Source organism: Crassostrea angulata, chromosome 5, assembly GCF_025612915.1.
Source record: "Crassostrea angulata isolate pt1a10 chromosome 5, ASM2561291v2, whole genome shotgun sequence".
Lineage (NCBI taxonomy): Eukaryota > Metazoa > Mollusca > Bivalvia > Ostreida > Ostreidae > Magallana > Magallana angulata.
In genome coordinates, this window is record NC_069115.1 from 46,092,777 (window position 1) to 46,118,957 (window position 26,181).

General features: G+C 33.9%; 1 protein-coding gene across 1 annotated transcript; it reads left to right on the forward strand.

Annotated features, from left to right (window-relative positions):
• The first annotated feature begins 1,337 nt into the window (after positions 1 to 1,337).
• LOC128185454 (uncharacterized) lies at positions 1,338 to 24,344 on the forward strand. Its single transcript, XM_052855046.1, has 10 exons — positions 1,338 to 1,472; positions 1,641 to 1,882; positions 2,135 to 2,219; positions 3,041 to 3,217; positions 5,480 to 5,553; positions 7,406 to 7,591; positions 10,591 to 10,764; positions 11,074 to 11,229; positions 11,780 to 11,857; positions 24,143 to 24,344. The coding sequence occupies exons 1-10, from the start codon at positions 1,338 to 1,340 to the stop codon at positions 24,342 to 24,344; spliced, it is 1,509 nt and encodes a 502-aa protein (XP_052711006.1).
• The last annotated feature ends 1,837 nt before the right edge of the window (positions 24,345 to 26,181 follow it).

A 26,181-nucleotide genomic window follows, 5' to 3' on the forward strand; every position in this document is an offset into this window, starting at 1 on the left:
AAAAAACATTCAAACGCAAGGAGGAAGCGAAATGGTGATAAAGATACCATCCCACATCTTTTTAGTTTCCTAAACGTATGCAGCAATTTCGCATTTTCCATCAAATGACCTCATAAGCTCAAGGAATGAGCATACGTGAAGCAACATGTCAAGCCAGCTTTTCCAATCACTTTCCAATCACATATCATATGGTAAATTTTTTGAAACTGTTTTTAACGTAATTGATTTTGATAATTTGAACGATTGAAGGAATAGGAATATTTATTTAATATTAAAACATTAGGCTATTATCCATAGAATTGAATATTTTTTGATAAAAACACATATACTTTAGTTAAGCGTGTATCATTTGTATATCAGATATGCTCCAGATTTTTTGTTTGATTTTTTTTTCAAGAAAAGGTACGGTTAAAGTTTTCAAACCTGTACTATCAAAAGGGATTACATCAACTGTGTTGCATTCCCCTGTAATATATGCGTAAAAGGAAATGCAACTTATGTAATGTGAACGAGATTGAAAATGAGTTTAATTATTCATTAATCATTTGCACAGTATTTGTTTAATTTATTGAATAATTGTGTTAAAAACTACAACTTGAGGCTTTATTTTTTCTTTTTAATACTATTGTATTTCTACATTGTAAAATTTTTAAGACGAATGTCTCACACAAAAAAGAACTAAGATTAACTGATTTTTTTAAACATTAATCATGCTAATGACTATCATTAAACTACTTATAATACCTTTATTCCTGACATCATATTTGAACATTTTAGAGGATAATGAACAACGGGGAAAGAATTGGCAGAGAACAAGACAGAGATGGAAACAGTTTTTGTTTACTAACGACCAGCAGGGAAAGATGTGACAGAGAAGACAGAGACGGGAACGGTTTTCGTACACCCTTTAGATACTTAAAAGGTAATGTATTAACTTTGATAATGAATGACGTACATTTAATTGTTTAAAATTAGGCCTCATGATGTTAACCTTTACAATATTTGTACTAAAAAAATGTCTTGAGAATCCCATATACCTCTATTTTGTAGATAAGTTTCGAAAAAAAGATGTTGAGGATACATCACCTGCGTTTCATTCCTCTACATATCCGGAAATTCTCAAAATCACTAATGAAGAATTTGAAGTTATGGTACTGTATTTATTTGTAAATAGTTGCATAAGTTGTTTAAGTAGTTTCAAAATGACCAACATGGACAAATAATTAATTCAACGCAATCCAATGTTGTAACCGGTACCGGTGTATAACTGGTGGAGTGTAGGAATCTATTGATACAAATAATAAAAAAACTACTTTTAATTGTTGTAGGTCGGTGAGATGTTGAGGAAAAATTTGGGAAGACAAGACGCAGAAACGGAAGTTTTCCTAGACAAAATCATTGAAAAGGAAGGAGGTTGTAACGACAACGTTCTGTTAATAATCCTATCAGAAATAAATGATGACGAGGAAAAGGTTTATCAATTTAAAAAAATCAATAAACTCCTTAAAATTCATTTTTGTCATTAATGTCAACTTTGCTTTTAATTTGTTTGAAAGACAAATGGATATGAAAATTTACAAATTATCAAAGCTTTTTGTATGAAAGATATTCTAATTAGATTAAATTTAATGATATTTCAGGCGCAAAGGTTAGTCACTTATTCGCTTCTTCATCGAAGTGCTAATCCGTCTGCCATAGGTGAAGAAGGGGTTACGCCTTTACATCTTGCAGTGAAAAACAATTTTAAAAGTGTTTGCACCAAACTGTTGGATCACGGCGCGAAGGTTGACGCAGAAAACAAAAATATGCCATATACACTTGCCCTCGAGAACAGAAATGACGACATTGCTGCAATGTTAATTAGAAAAATGAAGAAAGAAACGCAAGTTGATCATTATAAATTTTTATTGTAATTTCGTGGACTTAATCTTCTGTCAAAAATAAATTATGTTATAATTCATATTGATACAGTGTATTGCAGAAATACTGATCATAAGAAATTCATTGTATCATTTATTTATCATATTGTTTCAATGTTTTAAGATATTGAATATGCAAAACAAACCAAATAACACTTTGTATTACTAAATCATATTTACTTGTGGTAATCAAATATAGTATCTATTTCTACCAGGGTTCGCAACCTGTATAGCCGCGTTAAAAAGAATGAAAATCCAAAATTCAGCTTTCATGACTTGCTGGAGAAAGAAGAGATGTCTGTATGTAAAGTGTCAGGAATCGTTATGATATGTTGTATCCAGATAAAAAGTACCGATATTGACCAGTTAAAACATTTAATCTACAAAAATGTGAACTTGTAAATATTTCTGGTCAAAGACATTATGTTAATATTCTGTTAACATCACATACGGTCAAGATCTAGTAAATGATTCCAAAGTATCTTTAGGTACTAGAGCTTTGCATCTTTCCTCGTATTCATGGCTCTAAAGAAATTATTTAGAAAATGAAACAATTTTATAATAAGGGAAGGGAAAAGTAATCCCGATATCGATATTCAATTTGTCATAATTTTAAAAATGTCAAGAGCTTCTTTAATTTCGTATTTTGAGAGACTGTAGTCTTTCTAAATATATCTCATCAGTCAAATATGGACAAAACTCCAAGATTTCTCACTTATTTTATTGATATTTTGTAGAAAATCACAATGCAAAACCTGATTTTGTTTTTTGTGTTTATTGAAAAATTAAGCCCCGATCACCCAACCAAACAAAGCTATTATCATGAAAAATCGTAGAAGAATTCATATCTAGAATTTCAGAACCTGGCACGTCACATCTACTAGATCTTGACCTTTATTCAAAGCATAAGACTTAAATTGATAACTAAACCAGCCCTTGATTTCCAACCTCATTGTTGAGCATATTGTGTTAAGATTAATGACGTAAATATACCAATTTTTATTAATCAACAACCTTTGAATTTAATTGCCCCCCCCCCCCCCCCTGTAAATTAGATTGCAACCACGGCCTTATTAATATTTGCTGATTGAAATATCTACTAGTGCCTTTCTTTTTACTAGGAAACTGTATTAGCTGTGTTGGATTGTATGAAAGAACCGATAGGGGAGGGAGAAAAAGTCCGCGTCTATTACAACGTGTTAGAAGCAGACAGGGAAGGACATGTTCCATCCGACGGCGAAAACATTGATTCTGAATCCAAAACCGGCTTTCAATTCATAGCGCAAAAAGGCGATAAGGCAAGTTGTTATAGATCTCGTTTAATAAAATAACAAGTGAGTTTTACAAAAAGGCACAAAAAGTTTTACAAAAAGACGAAAAACAGCCGTGAACCAATTATATATATATATATCTATATATATATATCTATATATATATCTATATATATATCTATATATATATATATATATATATATATATATATATATATATATATATATATATATATATATATATATATATAATCCAAAATGAGTAAAGTTAATCCACACAAGTAATAAATAATATAAAATAACAGAAAGCCGATTCAAAACTCTACCGGTTTCATTATAATCTTCAGGAGGAAAACTCCTGAAGATTATAATATATTTATATATTCGACCCTCTCAAATTGTTGTTGCTTAAATGTAGTCCACCTATATCTCAGCGTTGTAGTTTCCAGAGGGCATACGTCATCGAAGGCAAGGTTTTTGTCTTGCCTAAATGGCCGGTGGGTTAGCGTGGTTGCCGCTCACTACTAGGAATGGGTCACAGTCGCGGCGGAGGTGGAGTTCCAATATAGTGAATTTCCCCGTTGCTTTATTAATATATGCCAGCGCGCTAACCACTCGGTCATTTAATCTTTCATTCATAATTACCATGGTCAGTTTAAGGAAATAAAAATCGAGAATGCTTATTATTTATAATTGTTTGTTTTGAACATATTTTATTGACTAAACGAAAGGATCAGAAACAAGTTCTAACAACTTACAAGTTCCTCTCCTTAAATATAACAATAGTTGTCATGCATATGAATATAGAACAAAAGAAAATATATTATTGATATACACAAAGAAATATTATTAAAATCTCAAGGGTTCGTCTATAAACTTTTGTACAGAAGCAAAAATGTTTTTGTTGATATGTAAAGGAAGGTTATTGTTGCCATATAAAAGTAAATCAGTATCAATATTGACTAAATCTAACATAAACAATTGATCAAACATGTTGTTTCTCGCTCTAGAGTATTTTTTACAAGAAAAAAAATGATACACATCTTCTGTTTTACCACATAAACACAACGGATTATTTCTAGTAGTTGATAAACAGTGGAATGACCTGGTAAAAAACCGGCTTGATATCGATAAAATAAATTGTTCCTATGAAAATAGTTGTACACATGTTTAAAAACGATTCTTTCCATAATTTTTCTAACACATGATAACAAAGATACCGGTCTATAATTAGAAACCAATGACGGATCATCTTTTTGAATAGAGGAATAACGTGAGCAATTTTCCAAAAACATGGAAAAGTATTATCAACAAGTGATCTATTAAATAACAATGTAAGTGGTTTTACAATAGTAAAAAGGGTTGCCTTCAAAAGTTTGTGGCTAACCAAATCAGGACCAATTGCTTTATTAACAGGTAATATTGAAATAATGTCTAACACTTCTTGTTCATGTATATAAATATTACAAAGTGTTTCTCTACATAAACTATACATATTAGGTAAAGCCACATTCTTATTGTCTACAGAAGAAATAAAAGAAAAATATGTATTAAGAGATTTGATCTTCCCAATATCTGAATAAACAAACTTGGTTGTACCGTTTACATTAGAAATTTGAATAGGTGGTAATTCCGTTGAAAGCTTCATATGAAATGAGTCTTTCATCAGCTTCCAGTATAACTTAGTATTATTTTTGCTTGAATCATCTAAATACGTTTCTATATTGTCATAATAATTTAAGATAGCGTGTTTTTTCATGTTGTTAACTGAATTTCGGACCTTTCTATACGCAGACCAAACAGAATCTTTATTCGTTTCAATTGCTTTGTTACGCAGACGGTCTCTAACTCTGATCGTTCTCAGAGTCAAACCATGGCTTTTCACGAGGCCGAATGGTTATTGTTTGTTCCGGTATACATTCCCTAACAAACGAAAGAAATTTTGTGGTTAAATTATCAACTGCTATATTAACATTGTCAGCTTCCGTAATAATGTTTGTCCAATCGCAATGTTGAATTAAGGAATTTAGTTTATCGAAGTCAGCATCTTTGTAGATCCATACCTTACGTTTGTAAGAACGATTATAGTTTAGACTTGACGAAAGCGCAATGTATGTATATTATTTATAATGGTAAGCATAACGCTGTCTTAAAGCAGGAAGGACATATCGTTTACTGATTATAGTAAAATTCATTTGAATTTTATATAACAGCATATATGTGCTAAACCTATCATGTGCTTATTATCAAATAGAATGACTATTACGAAAAAAATCTTTATTATTGTAGACCATTGTAAATCATGACGTTGTTCGACTGCTCATCATGAGAAAATGGGAAAAATATGCCAGAAGTCGATTCCTGTAAGATCTATTGTTTTTAAGGTGGCTCTATTCACCCACAGTTTATTCTAATTTTCAACAGAAGACCAAAAAACATATAATTATCAAATATTAAAATGATGATAAGAATACTATATGTTTTTTAAAAGAATTGTTTAATGTTTTTTTTTTTTGAAAAAAATAATCATTAAAAAGTTAACTATTAACAAATTGAGACATTTTTTTTTGTCATATGATGGATATTGCCTTCGGACATCTAAAAAAATATATAACACTTCTTAACATTCAAAAATCTTATTGTTGCAATTTTTTTTAGCATTTCCCCATAACATAATTTTTCATTCTTACTATGTTCACAAATCATCTGAAAAGGGTGCTAGATGTAATAAGAAAATGTAGTTTAATAAATGTGACATAAAAAAATTGAATGAAAATCATTGCAAATAAACACACAAAATATTTTAAATTTTATTTGGTATGAAAGTTCCTCAGATAAGTTATCGTTCCTCAGTCCCAAGGCCCAAACACCTTGGGGAGTACTCATTTCTGAGTTGAAGAAAATTTCCTTAATATCATGTTGCTAATAGTGATGAATACATACATATTTTATTATAGGCCTAAATGAGTGAATATAATCGCTTTAATGCAAAATTAAGTCAAAAAATAAAGGGGATAATTAACTGATATGATATATGCATCCCAAACTGAGAGAAATTCAAAGCCACCCTCCCATCCCCTTAAGGTGGTAAGAAACAACTGTCGATATTTATCCGGATTAAAGTATATTATAATTGAAATACTTTTACCTGTTTAGAATTTTCTTTCACAGTATTCAACCATGAAATACGTCTAAAATTTTTTGGAAAGTTGAAAATTTTATCGTCCTCAACGGGATTCAAACTCATGATCTATAGGTTTGTAGTGAACCTACTAATCCCCTGCACTAGGCTGTGATATGTCGATGATGGGAAAGAAACTATTTAGAAAATTATACTTGATTTTATTGTTTATTTCGAAAAATAAGACGACACAACGAAAAAGTGTCACATACCACATTACTTGTAAGGAATGAATTTTCCAATTATGAAATAAATCTATTCATTTAACAATTGTTTTCAAAAGAGCGGTCCCCACACAAGTCGCATCAGTTTAAATTAGCAAGTACCGGAATTGGATGCTTCCAGATTTACTATTTTGCGTACTGCGTCATGAAAAAAGGTGTATAAATCCACGTTAAGTCAAATAGGATTTTTGAGAGTGATTTTAATCAACTTGTCTTTGTATTTGCTCTTGCAAACCAGAAGTGAAACTGTTAGGCCTAAGCACAAATCATAACCAACAAGACTACCTGTAAATAATCAATAAATTTGATAAAATGTAGTCAGATTTTAAATGGTACGAAGAATTCACAAAATTTTGTAGCCGTATGCATAAGGAATACGAGTCTATATTGAAATATTCCTTCGCCAGTGTTCATTATAGTCTCATTCACCCAGATTCACGGCATGTTCCGTAAATCTCCGGCAATCAGAGAGTCTCTCTAATTGTCAGAGATTTACGGAGACATCCAGGTTTCTGGTTGAACGAGACAAGAGTTCAATATTGCTTGGATCTTTAATTCTATCTTTAGATATTACAGAACATGATTCCTATGGGGTTTAATCAGAATTCTTGTCGGAATTAGCTCAAAATGTAACTGGTATTAGAAAGAAAAAATATGCTGAATTTTAATGCACAGCTAAGAAAATACTTGCTTTTCGAAATTAATTGCATTTCATGAACTTACCTACAATATATGGTCTTTATTATTTTTTTAGAACACTTAAAATATACATGTACTAGTTGGTTTTAATTTGGATGATCCTTTTTTCAGATTCAAAGCTCTGCTTAACCTAATCACTCTCGTGACAATAACGTTTTCTGCTATTGTGGCAAGCACGGCCCAGGATCCCACTTTGTATAATAATTCTGCACTTCAAATCGCACGTGCAGTTTTTGAGATGTGGTCGCTTGGAATGACATTTTACAAGCTGTTACATGAAATACAACAGTTACGCAAGTAGGTGCAACACCCCCCCCCCAAAAAAAAAAAAGAAAAAAAGAAGAATAGCTTTGCATCGAAATAATTTGAAAGGCATGAGTTGTTCTTTCTTTTATTAATTTTTTCATCGTATAATTTATTCATCTGGAATCTCCATAGGATAATGAGAACGCCCACTTTTTTCCACAGACATAATTCATAGTCAGCACATTTTTGTCTGCTGTTCTCCTTTTACTGATAGTTTTTATTTATATTTAAATAAGAATATGAAGAATGGAGATCAATAGGCAAACGTGCGCTCATGGTTAAACCGACAAAACACTTTCTCCTTGCATTCGCGTTCTAGATCTGTTGTAAACGGTATACTTTAACCTGTTGAATGTTAGAATTCATTACATAATTTCTAACCCTGGGTAACTTTGTGAATACAAGACGGCCGCCAAGTGACGTGTAAGGTAGCATGCATTCCGATTGGCGGTATTATATGTCCATACCTATTTCAATTTATTCCAATCAAGAAATATTTACTTCATATCTGTGAGATATGTTAATAGATTTATTGGTTCTGTGTGTTACTGATTAATCTAGTTGTTAATTCTTTTTGTACACGTATCAGTTATTGGTTTACGATACACATCCCAAAATAAAAAGTCTACGGGGATTTCGCATTGCATCAGCCATTAATAAGCACAGATAATAACGTTTAAAAATTGCGCGAGGTGTCCCGAGTACTTCCGAATTGAGAAAAGATGTAAACAGTTCCCATTAAGAATCACCGTAAGAAATTTGTTTTCCTTCCTGAAAACGTTAATGAGTGAAAAGGGATAAATTATCAATGATGGTATCTTGGATATTTTCCATTTCAACTGTACTTCTTTCACAGATATGTGTATTTTTATTAAATATCATCAAAAATGTTAGAAGCAATAACTTTGGACAGACTATAATCACAGTACCGCTTTTCTAATCTTATAACACTCATTAAAATATTCGTTCGATCCTTCATGCTTATTTTTAAGTCACATCATCAATCAAGGGCAGATAATTTCAGCAATTTCAAACCATTATGACTATAAATTTGATTGGAAATTGACCGAACTATATAACAATTGACTTGAAGTAAAAGTGAGCAAGGAAAAAACGTAACGATGGTGACCGAAAAAAATACGGCGTTAAGTTCAGTTACCCTTTCGAAAATTTTAAAATTTTATTTATTGTAAATGCCTAATTTTTATATATGCTACCATGTACATACAGACAAACTATAATTTACAATCCTTGTCAACGATTTGTCTCACATATCAATATTATTTAATGAAATATGGATTGGAATGAATTTGAGATATTAAAGTATTATTTTTGACAGATGCGAAAACAAGCTTATTTTTTGGAAAATACATTGCTTACCTTTTCGATGTTTCTAGGTCTCAATAACATTTTGAAAGGACGAACCCTAACCCACTAAATTGAAAGGGACATCAACCGAACCCAACTATTTTTTTTACTATTTGCGCACAAAATACAGTATTTAAAATATTTTCTCATGAAATAAAGGCATGAAATTTTATGGTAGAAAATAAATGCTATTATTTTTAAGATGTTATCGAGTTTTTAAACACATAGATAGTTTTTTAAATATTAATAAATTTTGTCAAAAAATAATATAATCTATATATTTAAAAGGCATTCTCAGTTTAAAACTGGAATATTCTAAACCCGATAAATTTGCGCTATTGTCTTTGCCTTCATAGCGACAGTTTGAGTGAAAAAGGCTAGAGCACATCTGTGTAAATAAATGATATTTCAATACGACGTGCTCATCTTCAATTCTCTCATGACAAAAAAATATCTTCTTATTGTTGCCAATTGGTCTGGCTGCTTTTGTACAATTATTTTTGCAAAAAAGGACATAAAAACAGTTAGAAAAACATTTAAGTGCGATACGATGTTTAGAAATTCATTATCATTATTCATACATTTTGAAAGAAATCAAATTGTAGGGATCATATTTCAAATTGTTTTAGTTTTATCTAAAATTTGTCAATAAACAAAAGATTTGGAGGCAAAAATGATTTATTTGAAAAAAAAAAACGAAATGATTTAAGAAGGCTTTGTGATCAGCAAATTACCCATTAGGTGTACCTAAAGCTTTTGGAAAAGCTTTCTTTAATCATAATCTACTACTTAGTAAATAATCCTTATATTTTAGCTTTAAAATTTAAGTGTTTTTCTATATCATTAGGTTATAGAGCGTTGTTCCTTAACCATCTCATTTAACATGATCGATGTTATTTCAAATTTTGCAACTTCTAGAAAATACATTGAAAAAATATAACATTGTTGGTAGTTTTGAAATCGTTCATTTTTCGTTTAATTTAGGCATTTTCCCATACTATGTCCAAGGATATCCTTGATTCATATTTTGCGTAATTACTCGATATATATGAATACTTCGGTTTTCAAACAATGTTTAATCAAAAGTATGAACAATTTCTAAAATTGTCTCAGCTTACCAGGTTTCATTACAAGGCTAAAAATGTTATGTCTGCGGGTATTTTGTACTGCAGCAGACCCGGAAAATAACGTTGAAAAATTACGCCATGTATTCCGAGTGACTTCTAAATATGGAAAGAAGATGTAAACATTCCAAATTATAAATCTGCGTTAGAAATCTGTTTTTGATCCTGTGGATAAAATGATAATGTATCAATTGACATATCTTGAAATTTTCCACTATCATCAATTTTAATTGCACTTCTTCTTTCACATAAATGTGTATTATTTATTAAAAATCGACCAAATGTGCTGCATAAATATCTTTGGACAGATTATTAAGTATACAAGACTTTAATGGAGAAGGGTGTATAATTGAGTTAGGCATGTTAAATGTGTCTCGTGCACCTAAAGACTTTAGATATTAATAAAAAGTTAGAAATAAATTATATTAAAATACATATAAACTGTGGTTACTACTCATTCATAATATATGTGGCTAGGCACTTGTTTCTTTTATGTAGACTTCGACTGCAGTATTTCAAGTATGCCTCTAATTGGGTAGACACAACATCCTGTTTACTAATTCTTTTGTTGCCGCCATTACGGTTCACTCACAAGAATGAACAGTGGTTCGTTTTCTCAGCTGCTTACTTGTTTTGGACAGCACGAATGTTTCAATACGCAACAGTCTTTAGGTACTTATAAATTTGATAGATAAAAATTATACATTGCCAATTGCTTTTAATGAACCTACCTTATGTTCTGTTGTCAAATTAAGTATTTATATTGTAATCACTTATTTATTGATTAGCTTTGACATACTAGTGTATTTATACTTGGAAATGCTTTTTTAAAATATCATACGTAACAGTTAATGAATTTCATATTATTTTATATAACTAAGTTAAAGCATACTAAATCAATTTCATTATATTATGCATGGACATTAAACAATACATGGTTACTTGTCTTTACTACTTACGTAATTTCATTTTTTTCCCCAGAAAATCTGGAGCGTACGTCCTGATTTTAAGGCGGATTATTAAACATGATATTTTGCAATTCACAATTTTCTTCGCGTTCATTCTCCTGGCCTTCAGTGGTTGTCTTCTACTGTCTCTACGTGGAGAAGGATCGTTAGAGAAATTCTCCGAAAGCAGGTAATTTTTCATGAAATCTTCTGAGAGTATATGTATTTATTTCCTTTTCCGTTCATACGACCCCCCCCCCCCCCCACTCAAAAGAAAATAATAGGTTCGTATGATACTTTTTTATTAAAAAAAAATTAGATCCACCGAAGATAGTTATTAAAAAAATAATGTAATAATCAAATACATTTTCCAAATTCGAAATATTTTACAAAGCATCTAATTTGTAGTTCAAAACCGTTAAATTCAACAAAAAAGCATTTCTACTGAAATTTGACAGCACAAGCATATGATTTTAACAATTGCAAAACAATGTTCATTAAATAATTATTCAACCAATACACTATACTTTTTTCCGAATTAGTGATAAACAAAGACGATTGTGACTGTAAAAGTACTGAAAACTTCTTAAAAGTTAAATATTTCTTCAAACAAAATCATACTTTTTAAACCTAATAAGTCATAAACCAAACAAAAAAACCACAACATTTTATGACAAAGGCGGATTGTACTGCCCTTTTCCCTTTTTTAAATGCATTTGATGTGTTTCTTTTTCTTCCAGTACGTATTGGTCTATTCTTTTTGTTGGAATTAGAATTCTTATAGAGGCTAAAAGAATTCTAGAATACACCGAATTCCAGTAAGTTTTATCTATTAATATCTTTCTCTACATTACATCTGTAGTGAACCCTCTTTTTATTCAACTCTGGTAAAAGTCTTTCGTTCCAAATAATAATCCCGTGTTAATGATCCTTATCCCAAACAGCAAGCTGGGCCAACGTTGGGGAAACGTCATCGGTTAATCTGGACCAAGGTTAGCAAATGAAGTTAGTATGGCGCTATTAACGCCAGGCCCTACTTGTTTGCCCAATGTTAGCACAATGCGGCTTAGGTCACCTTCTGATACCAACATACAGTGTGTATGTTACATCTGACCTACGTTTACCCACTGCTGGCCAAATACCCAAAAACTTGGTTAAGAAGCCGGTATTAAAAAAGCTGGTTTTGAAAATAACCCACCTGAAGGCTTTATCTTGTATTGCAAATTACTCGAAAATAATTCTATTCTTGCAAATAATCCAGACGAGTCATGCCAATGCTATTTAGAAGAGAACATTTTGGCACTTCTTGTAGTTTTATTTCTGCCTTAATGCATTGCCGAACATTGATATTGTTATTTTCAAAACACTTTATCGTGTCGATGATACAATTGTTCGCACCGCCAATTAACAGCTTTTTGTAATACTAAACAACCTTACAAATTCTGTGTAACAACTCATCTTTGAAGCAGGGATACCACTAGTAATCGCCACTGCTAAAAGGTTACTGTTTTAAAAACTGGTGCCAAGAATTATAGACATTTGAACATTTTTCATTTAACTGTTACCAATGTTTACAAGGATATCTTATTTTTAGAACAAGCAGGTACATGTAGTTCACATTGATTGATTGCAATTTATTGTGGGCCTACGTTATGGAAACGGCATCGGTTAATTTGGACCAGCTGAAGTTAAACTGATGGCTGGTTTGATATTGAACCGTAGTTATGCCTTCGTCGCTTACCAGTTTTTTTGTTTGGATAATAAAACGATATGAAAAAAACCCACAACTTTCTTTCCAAACATAAATTTATTTAGCCACGGCTTATTTTCAAGGTTTAAGGATATTAATTAAACTTTGGCCCACTGTTGGGTCAAGTTGGTTTAATGAGGGTTTATTAATACAGCTGCCATAAAAAAGTAAAACAAAATATGGATTTATTTAGAATCCAGAATGCAAAAACTATGATAACTATACCTTACAATGAAATAATGGCATTTAACGTGTTTTACATGTAGCAAGAATATGTTATAATTAAGAAAAGAGTAAATCTTTATTCACACTTTTAAACTTCATTTCAAAATTTGAATGAATAAATCACGCTTCTGAGTTCATTTCACTTCATGTATAGTTTGATCGTTTCTTCTTTCATAGTCCAGCATAATACACTTATCATGAACAGCACACCTCTGAATCAGTAGAAAATCAACCATATCTATTGACTTCTCAAATTCTAAAAGTCGAGTTAGAAAAATTATGCAACAGAATTCTTTTTTTGCAGAATCTATTTAAATACCCAATTTTAGTGCAACCAACTTCATATTTTTTTACGGTACAATATAAATTTGTATAGTTTCACATGTTTTCCTTGACACGTGGAACATATCTATTAAAGGGGCATGGTTACGATTTTGGCCAAATTTTAATTTTCTGATTTTAATATTTACAGTGCTTTAAAAATGCATTCTTTATGATCAGATGAAATTTGAGAGTCATTCATGGAGTTATATGAAAGATACAGAGCTCACAATTCTTTGTCATGTAAACAAGGCTCGTGCCCTGTATTTGTTTACATAGGTTCAATATACCAGTTAAAATATTTTTTAAGCTGATTTGTCTTTTTTTCTATTTATTTTAATCATAGATAAAGAGATCCTAACGTTTGACACATTCATTTTTGGCCTAAAACTGGAATTTTCATTTCAACATTCAAAATGTAAAAGAACGCTATGTTTACATAGCAAAGAATTTTAGGCTCTCTAACTCGCTTATAACTCAACAAATGACTCTCAAATTTTGATTGAATATAAGAAATGCCTTACTGAAGCATGGTAAACATTAAAATCAGAAAAATAATTTTTGACCAAAATCGTGACCATGCCCCTTTAATACTATATTTGGGTTTAAAATGGAATAAACATTTCACTTTTGGAAGTCTATTATTCAAAGCACTTATTTAAGTGTTCTGTGCGTTTAATAAATAATTTTTATTCTTCAATATATGTAATCGATCAAAATTCCTTCAAAAAAAAAAGATGGTAACTGCGCGGGTAAGTTAAGGCAACTCCGAGTTTAATGACCAACGATATCAAGATCAATTTAATATTTTTTAGTTCACCTGAGCTGAAAGCTCAAGTGAGCTATTCTGATCACATTTTGTCCGTCGTCCGTCTGTCCGTCCGTCTGTCCGTCTGTAAACTTTTTACATTTTGAACTTCTTCTCTAAAACCGCTTATCCAATTTCAACCAAATTTGGCACAAAGCATCCTTATGGGAGGGCGAATATAAATTGCAGAAATAAAAGTCCGGTCTGCATTCAAAGCAGAGAAAACCTTGAAACTGTAGAAAAAGGGGGGTGCATTTTTAAAAATCTTCTTCTCAGAAACTACCGAAGCAAATTCAACGCAGTTTAGCATAAATTATCCTTATGGGAAGGAAAATATAAATTGCAAAAATTAAGGTGTAATTCTGTTTCAAATTTGAGTTATTACGAAAATAATAATAAAGGAAAGGCGTGTTTCAATCAGTTTAATAGCTTCGGGTTTGGCATCCGGTAAAATGATTCCATACTTCTAAAACGAGGTTCTTTGTTTCAAGCAGCCATGACATTGTACGAAAAAGGGTCGATCGGACTATGATGAAATTGCTTGTTGTGCAACAGTTCGCGTATGAAGGGAAATTTTGAAACATGCAAAATATATTGGTGCCGATTTTGTGAAGTAAATTGAGGCTAAATATTTCAATGCGTTGACAGTTTTCACACATGACGTTGGTGTTAGCTTGTTCTGATTTTCGTATCGTTTTCATTATTTATGCTTTGTAACCTGGAAACTATCGTCTGTATTTCGTGATTTTTACGTATCAAATCCAACAGAGACTTCGGTAAATCAAACAGTTAACTGTTTTCCTGCGCAAATTAAGCAAAATCTGATGTAGGGGTACTAAAATACAATTCATTCTATCGGTAATTCGGCATTATCTTTTGCGTAATGGAAGATTAATGCAATAGGTTTTGTTGAGATGCTCGGCATTTTCTCGAGTTTATTCAGTTTAAATAGAGTTTGATATCGCTGACGGAAATATGTAGGTATATACATGTATCATATATATGATTCATTTCGAAAAAATAAATTGTGTTCTTTATTTGTTATACATGTAGTGCATGTTTCTTGTGTTTAATTGTTTACAATTTCTTTTTACTAACCATGTTTACATCAATATCTATACTTACCTGCATCAACTTTTTGCATTTTCCCCGAGCTGCCTACGATCATGCCTGAACTTTTGAGACCACCCCTGTGGTATCATCTAGTGTTTACCCATAATGCACAAGCATACTTCCGTTTCAGTTTTGTTCGGGCATTAGAGAAGAAAAGCCGCGTGTTTTTCTTCGATTAAAATTTCTTAAGCCTGCGGTCTTAAAATGTCTGATTCATTTAAAATTTGCGTAAAATGTAATAGAGAAATGACCGTTTTGGATGACCACGCAGAGTGCTATAGACACAGAGTTTGCAACGAAGCATTTCCATGCGAGGTTTGCAGTAAGTGGTCAGAGGAAAAACGGACGTTGATCAGAATGATGATCGAGCGAAAGAAATCTGAAGCGGGGAGAAAGTCAGCTACATTGCCAAATTCAGAAGTTCCCTCTGTGGGGAATAGTGGCAATCGTTCTGATAGTCAAGTTTCCTCTGCGGGAAACGTAGCTGCATCAGAAATTCTTTCTCCGACAGAAATGAGTCAAAATGGCGGCGACTTGACGCAGGGTTCAGTCCCACCTCAAGTAGGTAATTTTCCGCCTTTCGTGTTGGGGAATTTCGAAGCCCAATGGCAGCAATATCAAGATAATTGCATGAAAAGGTTGATTGACGCTAGAATTAAAGAGTTGGTCCAGGATTCGAATAAACAACCGACTATTGCTATTACGTCTGATGTTCGTTCAGACAGGGCGTGTAACAGGTTCGATAGATTTCGACCGTCAGATGATCAACGCTCCAGAGAATCGGATGACGATGATCTGGTAAGCCACAGAGGTGAAACTGATCAAGTCTTAAGCAATTCACTTGATGATGTTATTGATGTTCACGAGGATAATCGTTCAGAGTTTGATAACTCTGTCTTGGGTTCAGTACATACGCATGACACAGACTCTAATGGTTCATGCATGGTAGACTGGAAAATATTTGTTAAAAAAGTGTCTACAGAACTGAACATCAACTCAGTTGATGCCTCTGAAATTCAGAGCCGAGACTTCAAATCATACATGTCAAATCGTTTGATTGGGACAAAATCATCTACCCCACAACAGTCTTTGCCTATGGATGGGTACATTTTAAACACATTAACAGATGTTGATGAAGAATTCCAGCGAAAAGGTGCGATTCGGACTTATAAAGCATCAGATGATGAAAAATACCGAGTCGCTTCTTCCGACTTTGACAAGTACTGCACAACGCCGCGCCTTGATGACAACATTGAGGACAGCAGTTTTACAACAGGGAGAAAAGGAAACAAAAATTCTTACCGTTTCCGCAACCCTATGTTGCATTCACGCAACAATGAGTTATGGAAGATAGATCAAGGATCTCGACTTCTTCTAAGAGAGTTGAAATATGCCTCTCTAATTACGTCCTACGTTGATAACGTTGTATCTGATGAGGACAAGACAGAGGCCCTACAAGCACTCATGCAGGTCAATGGCTGATGTTACTTCCCGCATGTTAGCGGGTGCAGTTGCAGCCCGCAGAGCCATTCACATTGAGGATTTGGCTTTTAAAAACAAAGCAACTGAAAACAAACTCCTTGTACAGACAACTCTGAATCCTAAGCTCTTTTGTGGGAAGTATTTTGATATTCCTCACGCAAGTGCAGAAAGTATGCGCGATGCTAAAGAAACACAGCACCTGAGGGGTTCAAAGCAGAGAGATGGTTCAGCCCTCAGTTCTGCAAGGAAAAGAAAGAGAGATGATTCAGTGGGCATCTCGGAACCGAAAGAACAGCAGTCATCCTTTGCAAAGAAGGGAAAGTTTGCTGCAGAAAAGAATCAAAAGACTACTATAGGAAGAGGACGAAATTTCAATTCAAGAGGTTTCTTCAGAGGTCAAACTCGTGGCTCTGCGCAAGATCGTTTGGGGTTTCGTCCCCCAAAGTAATTTTGACGGATCAATTAGAGACTGGACTCGAGTTGCAGAAATCAGCCAAAGTAGGCTGTCGGATCATTTCGTACCACAGGGAGTGGATGAAAATTACATCCGACGATTGGATTTTAAAAATAGTCCAGGAAGGACTCAAACTTGTGTTCATAAAACACCCTCCAAATACAGGAGTAAGAATAACAAATGTACAAGATGTCATCCAAAGACAATGTATTTTAGAAGAAATAGAAAGTTTATTAGAAAAGCATGCCATAGAGATTGTTCCCAAGACCCAGGAAGGTCAGGGGTTTTACAGCACCTTTTTTGTTGTTCCAAAACGAGACGGAGGTTACCGTCCGATTCTCAATTTGAAACCGTTAAATATATTTCTCCAAAATCAACATTTCAAGATGGAGTCTCTAAGGTCAATAATACAGGCTCTGAATGTAGGAGACTGGGTGGCATCAATAGATCTAAAGGATGCATATCTACATGTTCCAATTTATCCAGAAGACAGGAAATACCTCAGGTTTTGCATAGACAATATCCATTATCAATTCAGGTCAATGCCCTTCGGTCTAGCAACAGCCCCAAGAGTGTTTACGAAATTAATGGGGGCAATAGGTGCACATCTAAGAAGTCAACAGATTTCCATTTATATGTACCTGGACGATTGGCTTCTCAAAAATGCAGATCGAATGACATTAGTTCATCAACTAAGGAGAACTTTGTTTATGCTGATGGACTTGGGCCTGGTAATAAATCAATCCAAGTCAATTCTGCAGCCAACGCAACAGATAACTTATCTTGGAGCACTATTCAACCTCCAACAGGGTATGGTCTACCCCAGTTTGGACCGGTTTCTCAGTCTGTTTGGGGCAATTTCTACCATGGTTATGGAATCTTTTATCCCAGCACGTACATTCCTCAGAGTCCTTGGTTTAATGGCAGCCTGTATAGATTTGGTACCTCTTGCCAGACTCAAGATGCGTCCCATTCAGTTCTGCCTTCTGTCCCAGTGGCGTCCCCATGTGGACGAACTGGATCATCTGATTCAAATAGACAGTTTCCTCATCCCACATCTTCTCTGGTGGATAGAGAGAGGGAATGTTCTGGCAGGAACGTCTATTCTGAGCTTCAGAGCAGACCTAACCTTGTGGACGGATGCATCAACTTACGGGTGGGGAGCCCACCTAGAGGATCGCAATGTGTCGGGGAAATGGACGGTGATAGAACAGTCATCACATATAAATCTGTTGGAACTCAGTGCAGTGGAGAATGCACTTCATCACTTCAGGGACAATGTCAAACACAGGCAAGTCTTGCTGAGGACAGATAATTCAACAGTAGTGTCTTACATCAATCGCCAAGGGGGGACAAAGTCTGCAGCCCTATGCGTGATGACATGGAGGATTCTGCATTGGTCTCACCTTCTCGGGATACAGCTCAAAGCAGCTCACATTCCAGGGAAAAAGAATGTAATAGCGGATCAGTTGTCCAGAGGGCGACAAATTCCCAAGATGACAGAATGGAGTCTCAACCAAGAAATAGTTCAGCAGATTTTTCGAGTTTTTCCCACTCCAAACATAGATTTATTCGCAACAAGGGAAAACCGGAAACTAGCAGTGTTTTGTTCTCCGTTTCCAGACCCCTTGGCATGGGAATGCGATGCGCTAGCTGTAGATTGGACAGGAATGTTTGCATATGCATTTCCGCCTCCCATATTAATTCCGAAAGTACTCAGGAAAGTGGAACAGGAGTCGTGTGTTCTTCTCCTCATCGCTCCGTTTTCACCAAGACAGTCATGGTTTCCAGACCTACTACATCTATTGGTCGACATTCCAAGGGAACTTCCAATAATAAGAGACATGTTGACTCAAAGAAGAGGGCAGTTCATTCATCCAAGTCCAGAAAGTCTGCATCTGGCGGTTTGGAAAATTTCAAACAACTAAGAACAAAGAATAGATTTTCTGAGAAAGCTAAGTCATTTATCTTCAACTCACGAAGACAGTCAACAAGAAAAATGTATGATGCTAGAATACGAATCTACAAGGAATGGTGTGCCAAGAACCAAAAGGATTCAGTTGAGGCCACTGTAGCTGATTTAGCAGACTTCTTCATCTATTTGCATGAAGAACGTAATTGTAAGCCAAATACTTTAATGGGTTATAGGTCAGCGATAGCATCTATGCATAAGGGTTGGAGCAATAGTTCTGTCAGTAACAACACTGATCTGTCAAAGTTAATAAAAGGAATATACAATTCTGAACCTAATGTACGACCAATACTTCCAAATTGGGATTTGTCGACTGTTCTTTGGAAGTTGTGTGACTCCCCATTTGAACCGATGAATTCATGCGATATGAAGTACCTTACATGGAAGACAGTGTTCCTTGTGGCTCTGGCAACAGCATCAAGAGTAAGCGAAATTCAAGCTCTTTCAATTGGAGAGTCACATTTACGTCTTGAGCAGAATGGAATACGTTTATTACAAAATATACAGTTTTTAGCCAAAACTCAGAGATTAGGAAAGCCATGGAAACCAATATTCATACCAGAGTTTAATAGCTTTGCAACAGACAGTAGAGACTTGCTTTTGTGTCCTTGTAGAGCACTTAAAATGTACCTAAAAAGGACAGAGTCTTCTCGTGGTGATGAAAAGTGTTTATTCTTGACTTACAACTCGGACTCGCAAAAACCAGCATCCAAGAATTCAATTTCAAGATGGATTGTGTCACTAGTAAAGTTTGTGTATGAACATAACAGTGAGACCTTATCTCATGTGCGTGCACATGATACAAGACGATTGGCAACTTCATGGGCCCTTTTCAATGGTGCAACTCTAGAAGAAATTCTACAGACAGCTCATTGGGCAACAGAAAACACCTTTACTTCATTCTATATGAGAGATGTTCCTCAAGGAGAAGCTCGCTTTGCCAAGTCATCAGTTCTTGATACATTGAGATGGGCAAAAGAAAAAGAACAAAAATAGAATATCTTTTTGGGTGAGTGTATTCTTTATTTTACTATTATATGATAGTGATTGTAATCTCCCGCCCAATATTTCTGCTACAAATTCTGCAAAAAGTTGATGCAGGTAAGTATAGATATTGATGTAAACTGGAGGTTTTTAAAGGTAAAACCCCTGTTTACGAGATATCTATACTTACCTGCATCACCCACCCCTGTTCATTGGGTCCTAGTTGTGTAGGCCCTCACAAAACTGAAACGGAAGTATGCTTGTGCATTATGGGTAAACACTAGATGATACCACAGGGGTGGTCTCAAAAGTTCAGGCATGATCGTAGGCAGCTCGGGGAAAATGCAAAAAGTTGATGCAGGTAAGTATAGATATCTCGTAAACAGGGGTTTTACCTTTAAAAACCTCCAATTTGAGTGTTAAACTTCGAATTATAAGCAAGATACATAGATTTGCTCACAATTCTATGTCTGTACACAGATCTTAAAAACTAAAGATTAAAAAAGTAAAAAAATGTCAATATTTAAGAAGAAAATTTTCAAAGTCTGTTCTTCCAGAAACCAACTTTAACAACTTATTGTATTGTAAACTTAACGAGGCCGGGTCTAATTTGTTCTGCCCTAGATTTTTGGATGAAACTTTTCACATGAATTTCTACTGATATAATTATTAATTTAAGATTAAAAAATAAGACATTTACCACACCTTTTGTTTAGGGGGTCATCTCAAAGTGTGTTAATCTTTAACATAGGACCCTATGGGGTTTTGCTTGAAATGTATCAATTTTGCATATTTTTTACATTTTTTCAAAACTTTTGCCCTAAGGATTTCTTTTTCTGTTCTACATATTAAAGTTATTGGTAAAAGGCATCTAATTGTCAAATAAAAAAAAACCCTTTTACCTCCTGGTTTGTTCCAGGGGTCTTATCAAAGTTGATTTTTGTATGCCCAATTTCCCAGATTCGTCAGATAATGGCTATTTTTTATTTGACAAAAGCGGAAAAGGTGATCTAAATAGTATTATTTAAACATTCAGACATATTTAAGTAATAAAAAAATATATAACATCACATATTAAGGGTCATTGATATAAAATACATGGTTACTGTCTGAAATATATGAATTTAGCTATATTTAGGCGGGTTAAGAAAACTTGACAGAAGGCTAGGCTTGCTGAACCCTCTTCACGTTTTCGACCCGAGCCAAAATATATCTTATACTTCGAGACATTTATGTTTATTCCACAATATAACATTATTTTTACGCATCAAACGAGATATTTTCAACAATTTTCGCTGAATATCTGCAGTTGAAACTATCACGCCATGGCGTCAACCAAGCAAAAAGATGACGTCACAATACAAATGAAACGCTGCGCGAAAGCGTGCGTACTCGTTCTGTACTCGGCCTCGTTAACACCTTTTTAGCTCACCTGAGGGTGGGCCACAATGGGGGGTCGAAGTTTAACATAGGAATATATAGAGTGAATCTTTATAAATCTTCTTCTCAGAAACTAATCAGCCAGGAAAGCTGAAACTTGTGTGAAAGCATCATCAGGTAATGTAGATACAAATTTGTGAAATTCATGACCCCCGGAGGTAGGGTGGGGCCACAATGAAGGATCGAAGTTTTACATAGGAATATATAGAGTAAATCTTTAAAAATCTTCTTATCAGAAACTAATCGGCAAGGAAAGCTGACACTTGTGTGGAAGCATCCTCAGGTAGTCTAGATTCAAAGTTGTGAATATTATGTCCCCCGGGGGTAGGGTGGGGCCACAATGGGGGGTCGAAGTTTAACATGAATATATAGAGTAAATCTTAAAAAATCTTCTTCTCAGAAACTAATCGGCCAGGAAAGCTGACACTTGTGTGGAAGGATCGTCAGGTAGTGTAGATTCAAAGTTGTGAAAATCATTACCCCTGGGGTACGGTGGAGCCACAATGAAGGGTCGAAGTTTTACATAGGAATATATAGAGTAAATCTTTAAAAATCTGCTTCTCAGAAACTAATCAGCCAGGAAAGCTGACACTTGTGTGGATGCATTCTCAGGTAGTGTAAATTTAAAGTTGTGAAAATCATGACCCCCGGGGGTAGGGTGGGGCCACAATGGGGGGGGGGGTCAAAGTTTAACAAAGGAATATATAGGGTTAATCTTTAAAAAATCTTCTCAGAAACTAATCAGCCAGATGATTCTTCATAATTGTTAAGACTTTGGCCCCAGGACAATTCTTTGGCCTCCCGAGAAGGTTCAGAGTTTGATGTACGTTTATATCCCATATATAAATTATATTGTTAAGGATCTTTTTGAGAACTGCAATACTCAACATATGATATGACTATAAAATCATCCTGTTAGAAAAGGGACTAATGATTATAAACATAAGAATATTCAAAGGAAAAAAGGGTTTTTAATTATACAGGATCTACATGTTTTATTGTACATTGTCCTGATAGTTTGTATAAGACTCCATTAGGCTGATTTTATCATACCTATTGTTCCTCAGGTGAGCGATGTGGCCCATGGGCCTCTTGTTATAAAACCAGTGCTGAATATTAAATATCTAGAGAATGTGTTCACCATGATATTATTTTTCTACTTCGGAATCGAGTCGATCTTTGAAGCTTCCGTGCCATGGTATTCCGTGACAGTTAAAAATAGATAACTTTTTTACCTTAACAAAAAAAAAAAAATGAAAAAGTTTAACACTACCCCGAAGATCATTTGTGTGTATGATACAATGATTCGATCGGCAATTAGTTCATGTTTATTAGTATTACTGCTAGAATCCTATTGTTAATCGCATAAAATAAATTTTGTCATTATTTATCGGAAATCACCTCGAACACTACGTATGGTTTATTTACAACAACGAAGCAAAGGATTCTAGCAGCACTTTTCAAGTATTTTAGGTCATATGCTTTTGATATATGCCAAATTCAACTTTCATAATATTCGGGGTAGTATTACACTTTGCATTATTTGTACACACTGACAGAGGAAAGGCCGGCCAAGCCACATCAATGTCTGTCTGCTTACCTTATAACACTCGCTAATAAAACAAAATATCCATGCCCGTATTATCCTGATTATATCCAAACTGACATTAATCTAAATCTTGTGAATCAGAATGAAATAAGTCTCATTTCGGCATTGTTTACACTGCATTCCGATGATTTTTCTCCCGACATTGATCTATTCTATTAAACATGCATGTGATGTCATCAATGATAATCATACGTAATACAAAGAAATCGAAGATAAAACGTTATTCAGTTAAAAGAGTTTCTAGTGACATTTTACGCCTGCAGTTTTTATAATTTAGACCAGAGATAAAGTAAAAATTGACAAGTGTCTGATTAAAATATGACATCATACTGCTTATTGTGACATCATATCGATCAGAGAAATTTTTTCTCAATCGATCGCTGAGAGTTGCATTATCATACCCGCGTGACAAACGTTGAATCAATGTTTGGCTACCTTCGTGGTTTTAACTAACAGATGGCAGAACATTAACAACATTGTGTTTTCAACTGACAACGGCACGTGAGTAGAAATTTGTCAGGTGGCATTATTATCTATTCTATTTAACCGTGAAATAGTTTCCTTGCTATCTGCCCATGGTGAATAGTCATCGAAACTATTGCCCCGATTTCCTTCTTTTTGAAACTCGGAACACATCTGACTTAATCCTAGTCGCTTCATTAAATTCTAAGTCTAATAACTCTTATTTGTTTAACATCAAGGCAAACTACATTACCGACAAATAAAGTTTTCTTTGGTATAACAAAAAATATATTTACTGGCTATGAGGACGATAGCAAGTTTATTGTCCCCCTCGACACGACAATTTTGCTAGGCTTCGCCTCGTGAAATAGTTGCTTTCTCGGGAAACATAAAACATGCTATCGTCCACATAGCCAGCAAATAGGTATATGATATACATCTGTAACATCTATTTTAGGCTGTGTTTTCGTCTTCTTTTTGCAGAACGATAAGTGTGATAATAATGGTGGGATTTCTGTTTACAATTTGCATTGTTCTTTTAAACATACTAATTGCTCAAGTAAGCGATACCTTTCAAGATGTTCAGCAAGATGCACAACGGGAATATGAGGTCACGCGAGCCTCAATCGTGACAAGGATGGAACAAAACAGTCTATGTTTTTGCAAGGTGATCTTTTCTTTGTAAAGTTGAAAATTTACTATTTCTCCCTAAGAACTAATTACGAAATTAGTCAAATTTGGTCCCCATAAATCGCATTTTTAAAGTGTTTCTCTGGTACAGTAAATTGTTATGCTAATTTTAGAATAATTGATTTAATGCATGTTTCTCACTTATTTGCACTCACTTGACGATAAATGACGTCTGAACTGGGGGTTTTGATTGTATATCAATCAAAATCAGTCAAATGTTGACATTTTTCTGATTTTTTTTAAAGAGAAATATAGAGCGACGCTTTAAACAAAAACAATTTTTTTTGTCACTAGCATGTGTTTCAATGACTTTTGTCTTTTCCATCAAATATTGTAAATCGGTTCCCAAGTCAGTATAATAGATACCGAAAAAAGAAAAAAAAATAGTTATGAAATGCTGAAAGTATATTTCTTTTCATAGAAACACAAAAACAATCATTACATTGGAGTAGAAGATATTAATAAAAAAGGAACAATTATGAAAAAAATGGAATGCCCACCAGCAAAAAATCAAATTCGGTGTTTACAGGATATTTCGGAGAGACTTAATTCGCTTGAAACCGACTTTCGTGCCATCTCTCCGAAGCTGTGTCGGCTAGAAACAATGCTTCAGTAAGTAACATTGAACAATTTCATTATATAAATATTTGATAAATATCAAACATAGAATTTTAACGTAAATAAGTAAAAATTTATACATTTAGGTAACCAATTATATTTATAGTAGTATATTATAAAAATCTTAACACCGAAAAATACTTAACTAGTTTCATTATCAATCATCATCCTGATGATTGATAATGAAACTATATATGGACCGCTCTCTGGAAAAAGGGGTCTTAATGACATTTTTATCAAAAATTGTTTTTTTTATTGGAAAATGACGGAATAGGTTTACAGAATAATATGTCCAAATTTGAAACTTGTACTCCATCTACTTTTCTTGTTACAAGCTTTTGAAAAACGTTGTTTTTATATCCTTCATAACTGGGACGTCATGACGTCATTTAAATACCTTGACGTTGCGCACATTACGCACATTTTTTTTTCATTCAGATATGTGCTAAGTTAATGTTTTTAAGTTGTATAATTTATAGAACTAGATAATATCTTTTTAAAAGCTTTAGTTAATTATCCGGTAGTTAATCATATTTGATCATTTTTTTTCTCTACGTAGGAATAAAAAAAAATATACACAAACAATCATAGCATAAAATAGGCAATTGATTTTAATTATCCTTCACTTTAAATCATTCTTCAAATTCATATTCATATTCAATGGTGTAATTAATATATGAATTCTATTATAAAAATTAGATTTTTACAATAAAAAGTCCACCATCTCCTGAAAAAAATGCTTACATCAAAATGTGTCAAAGTAAATTTTCAGTTCAGTAAGTTTACTACTGGACTGGAGAGGGGCACGTCTCCTCCTGGAAAGCAGGTCTCACAAATGGTCTCACATGCGAGTAGAGATAACGCACCCTAGATTCAGACAGTCCACCAGCGGGAAGTACACCCGGTCTTCTTATTTCCCTGAACTGATATCCCTGATCTTTCGAAATCTCAATCTTCTCCTCGGTTCCGTCACAAGTCTTCTTCGCTGTTACAATGCCTGGCTCGTTAGAATCGAACGAAAAGTGTTGGTACTGGCGGATACCCTTCACTGGTTTGAAAAACTGCCCTAGATACTCTTTCCAGGATCTCCATTGCCACGCTGGATATCGCACAGCAGTGTTAGTAGTAGATGATCTGTTAACAACATCTTCAAGTTGGCCAATGCTATCACAATAGTGTATGATAAATATTCTTATGTATATTTGATATCAATA

Coding starts and splice junctions, on each gene's coding strand:
- LOC128185454 (XM_052855046.1), top strand. CDS start 1,338: ATGTTGAGGAAAAATTTGGGAAGACAAGACGCAGAAACGGAAGTTTTC. Junction 2,220..3,040: donor TGGAGAAAGAAGAGATGTCT/GTATGTAAAGTG, acceptor TCTTTTTACTAG/GAAACTGTATTAGCTGTGTT. Junction 7,592..10,590: donor GAAATACAACAGTTACGCAA/GTAGGTGCAACA, acceptor TCTTTTATGTAG/ACTTCGACTGCAGTATTTCA.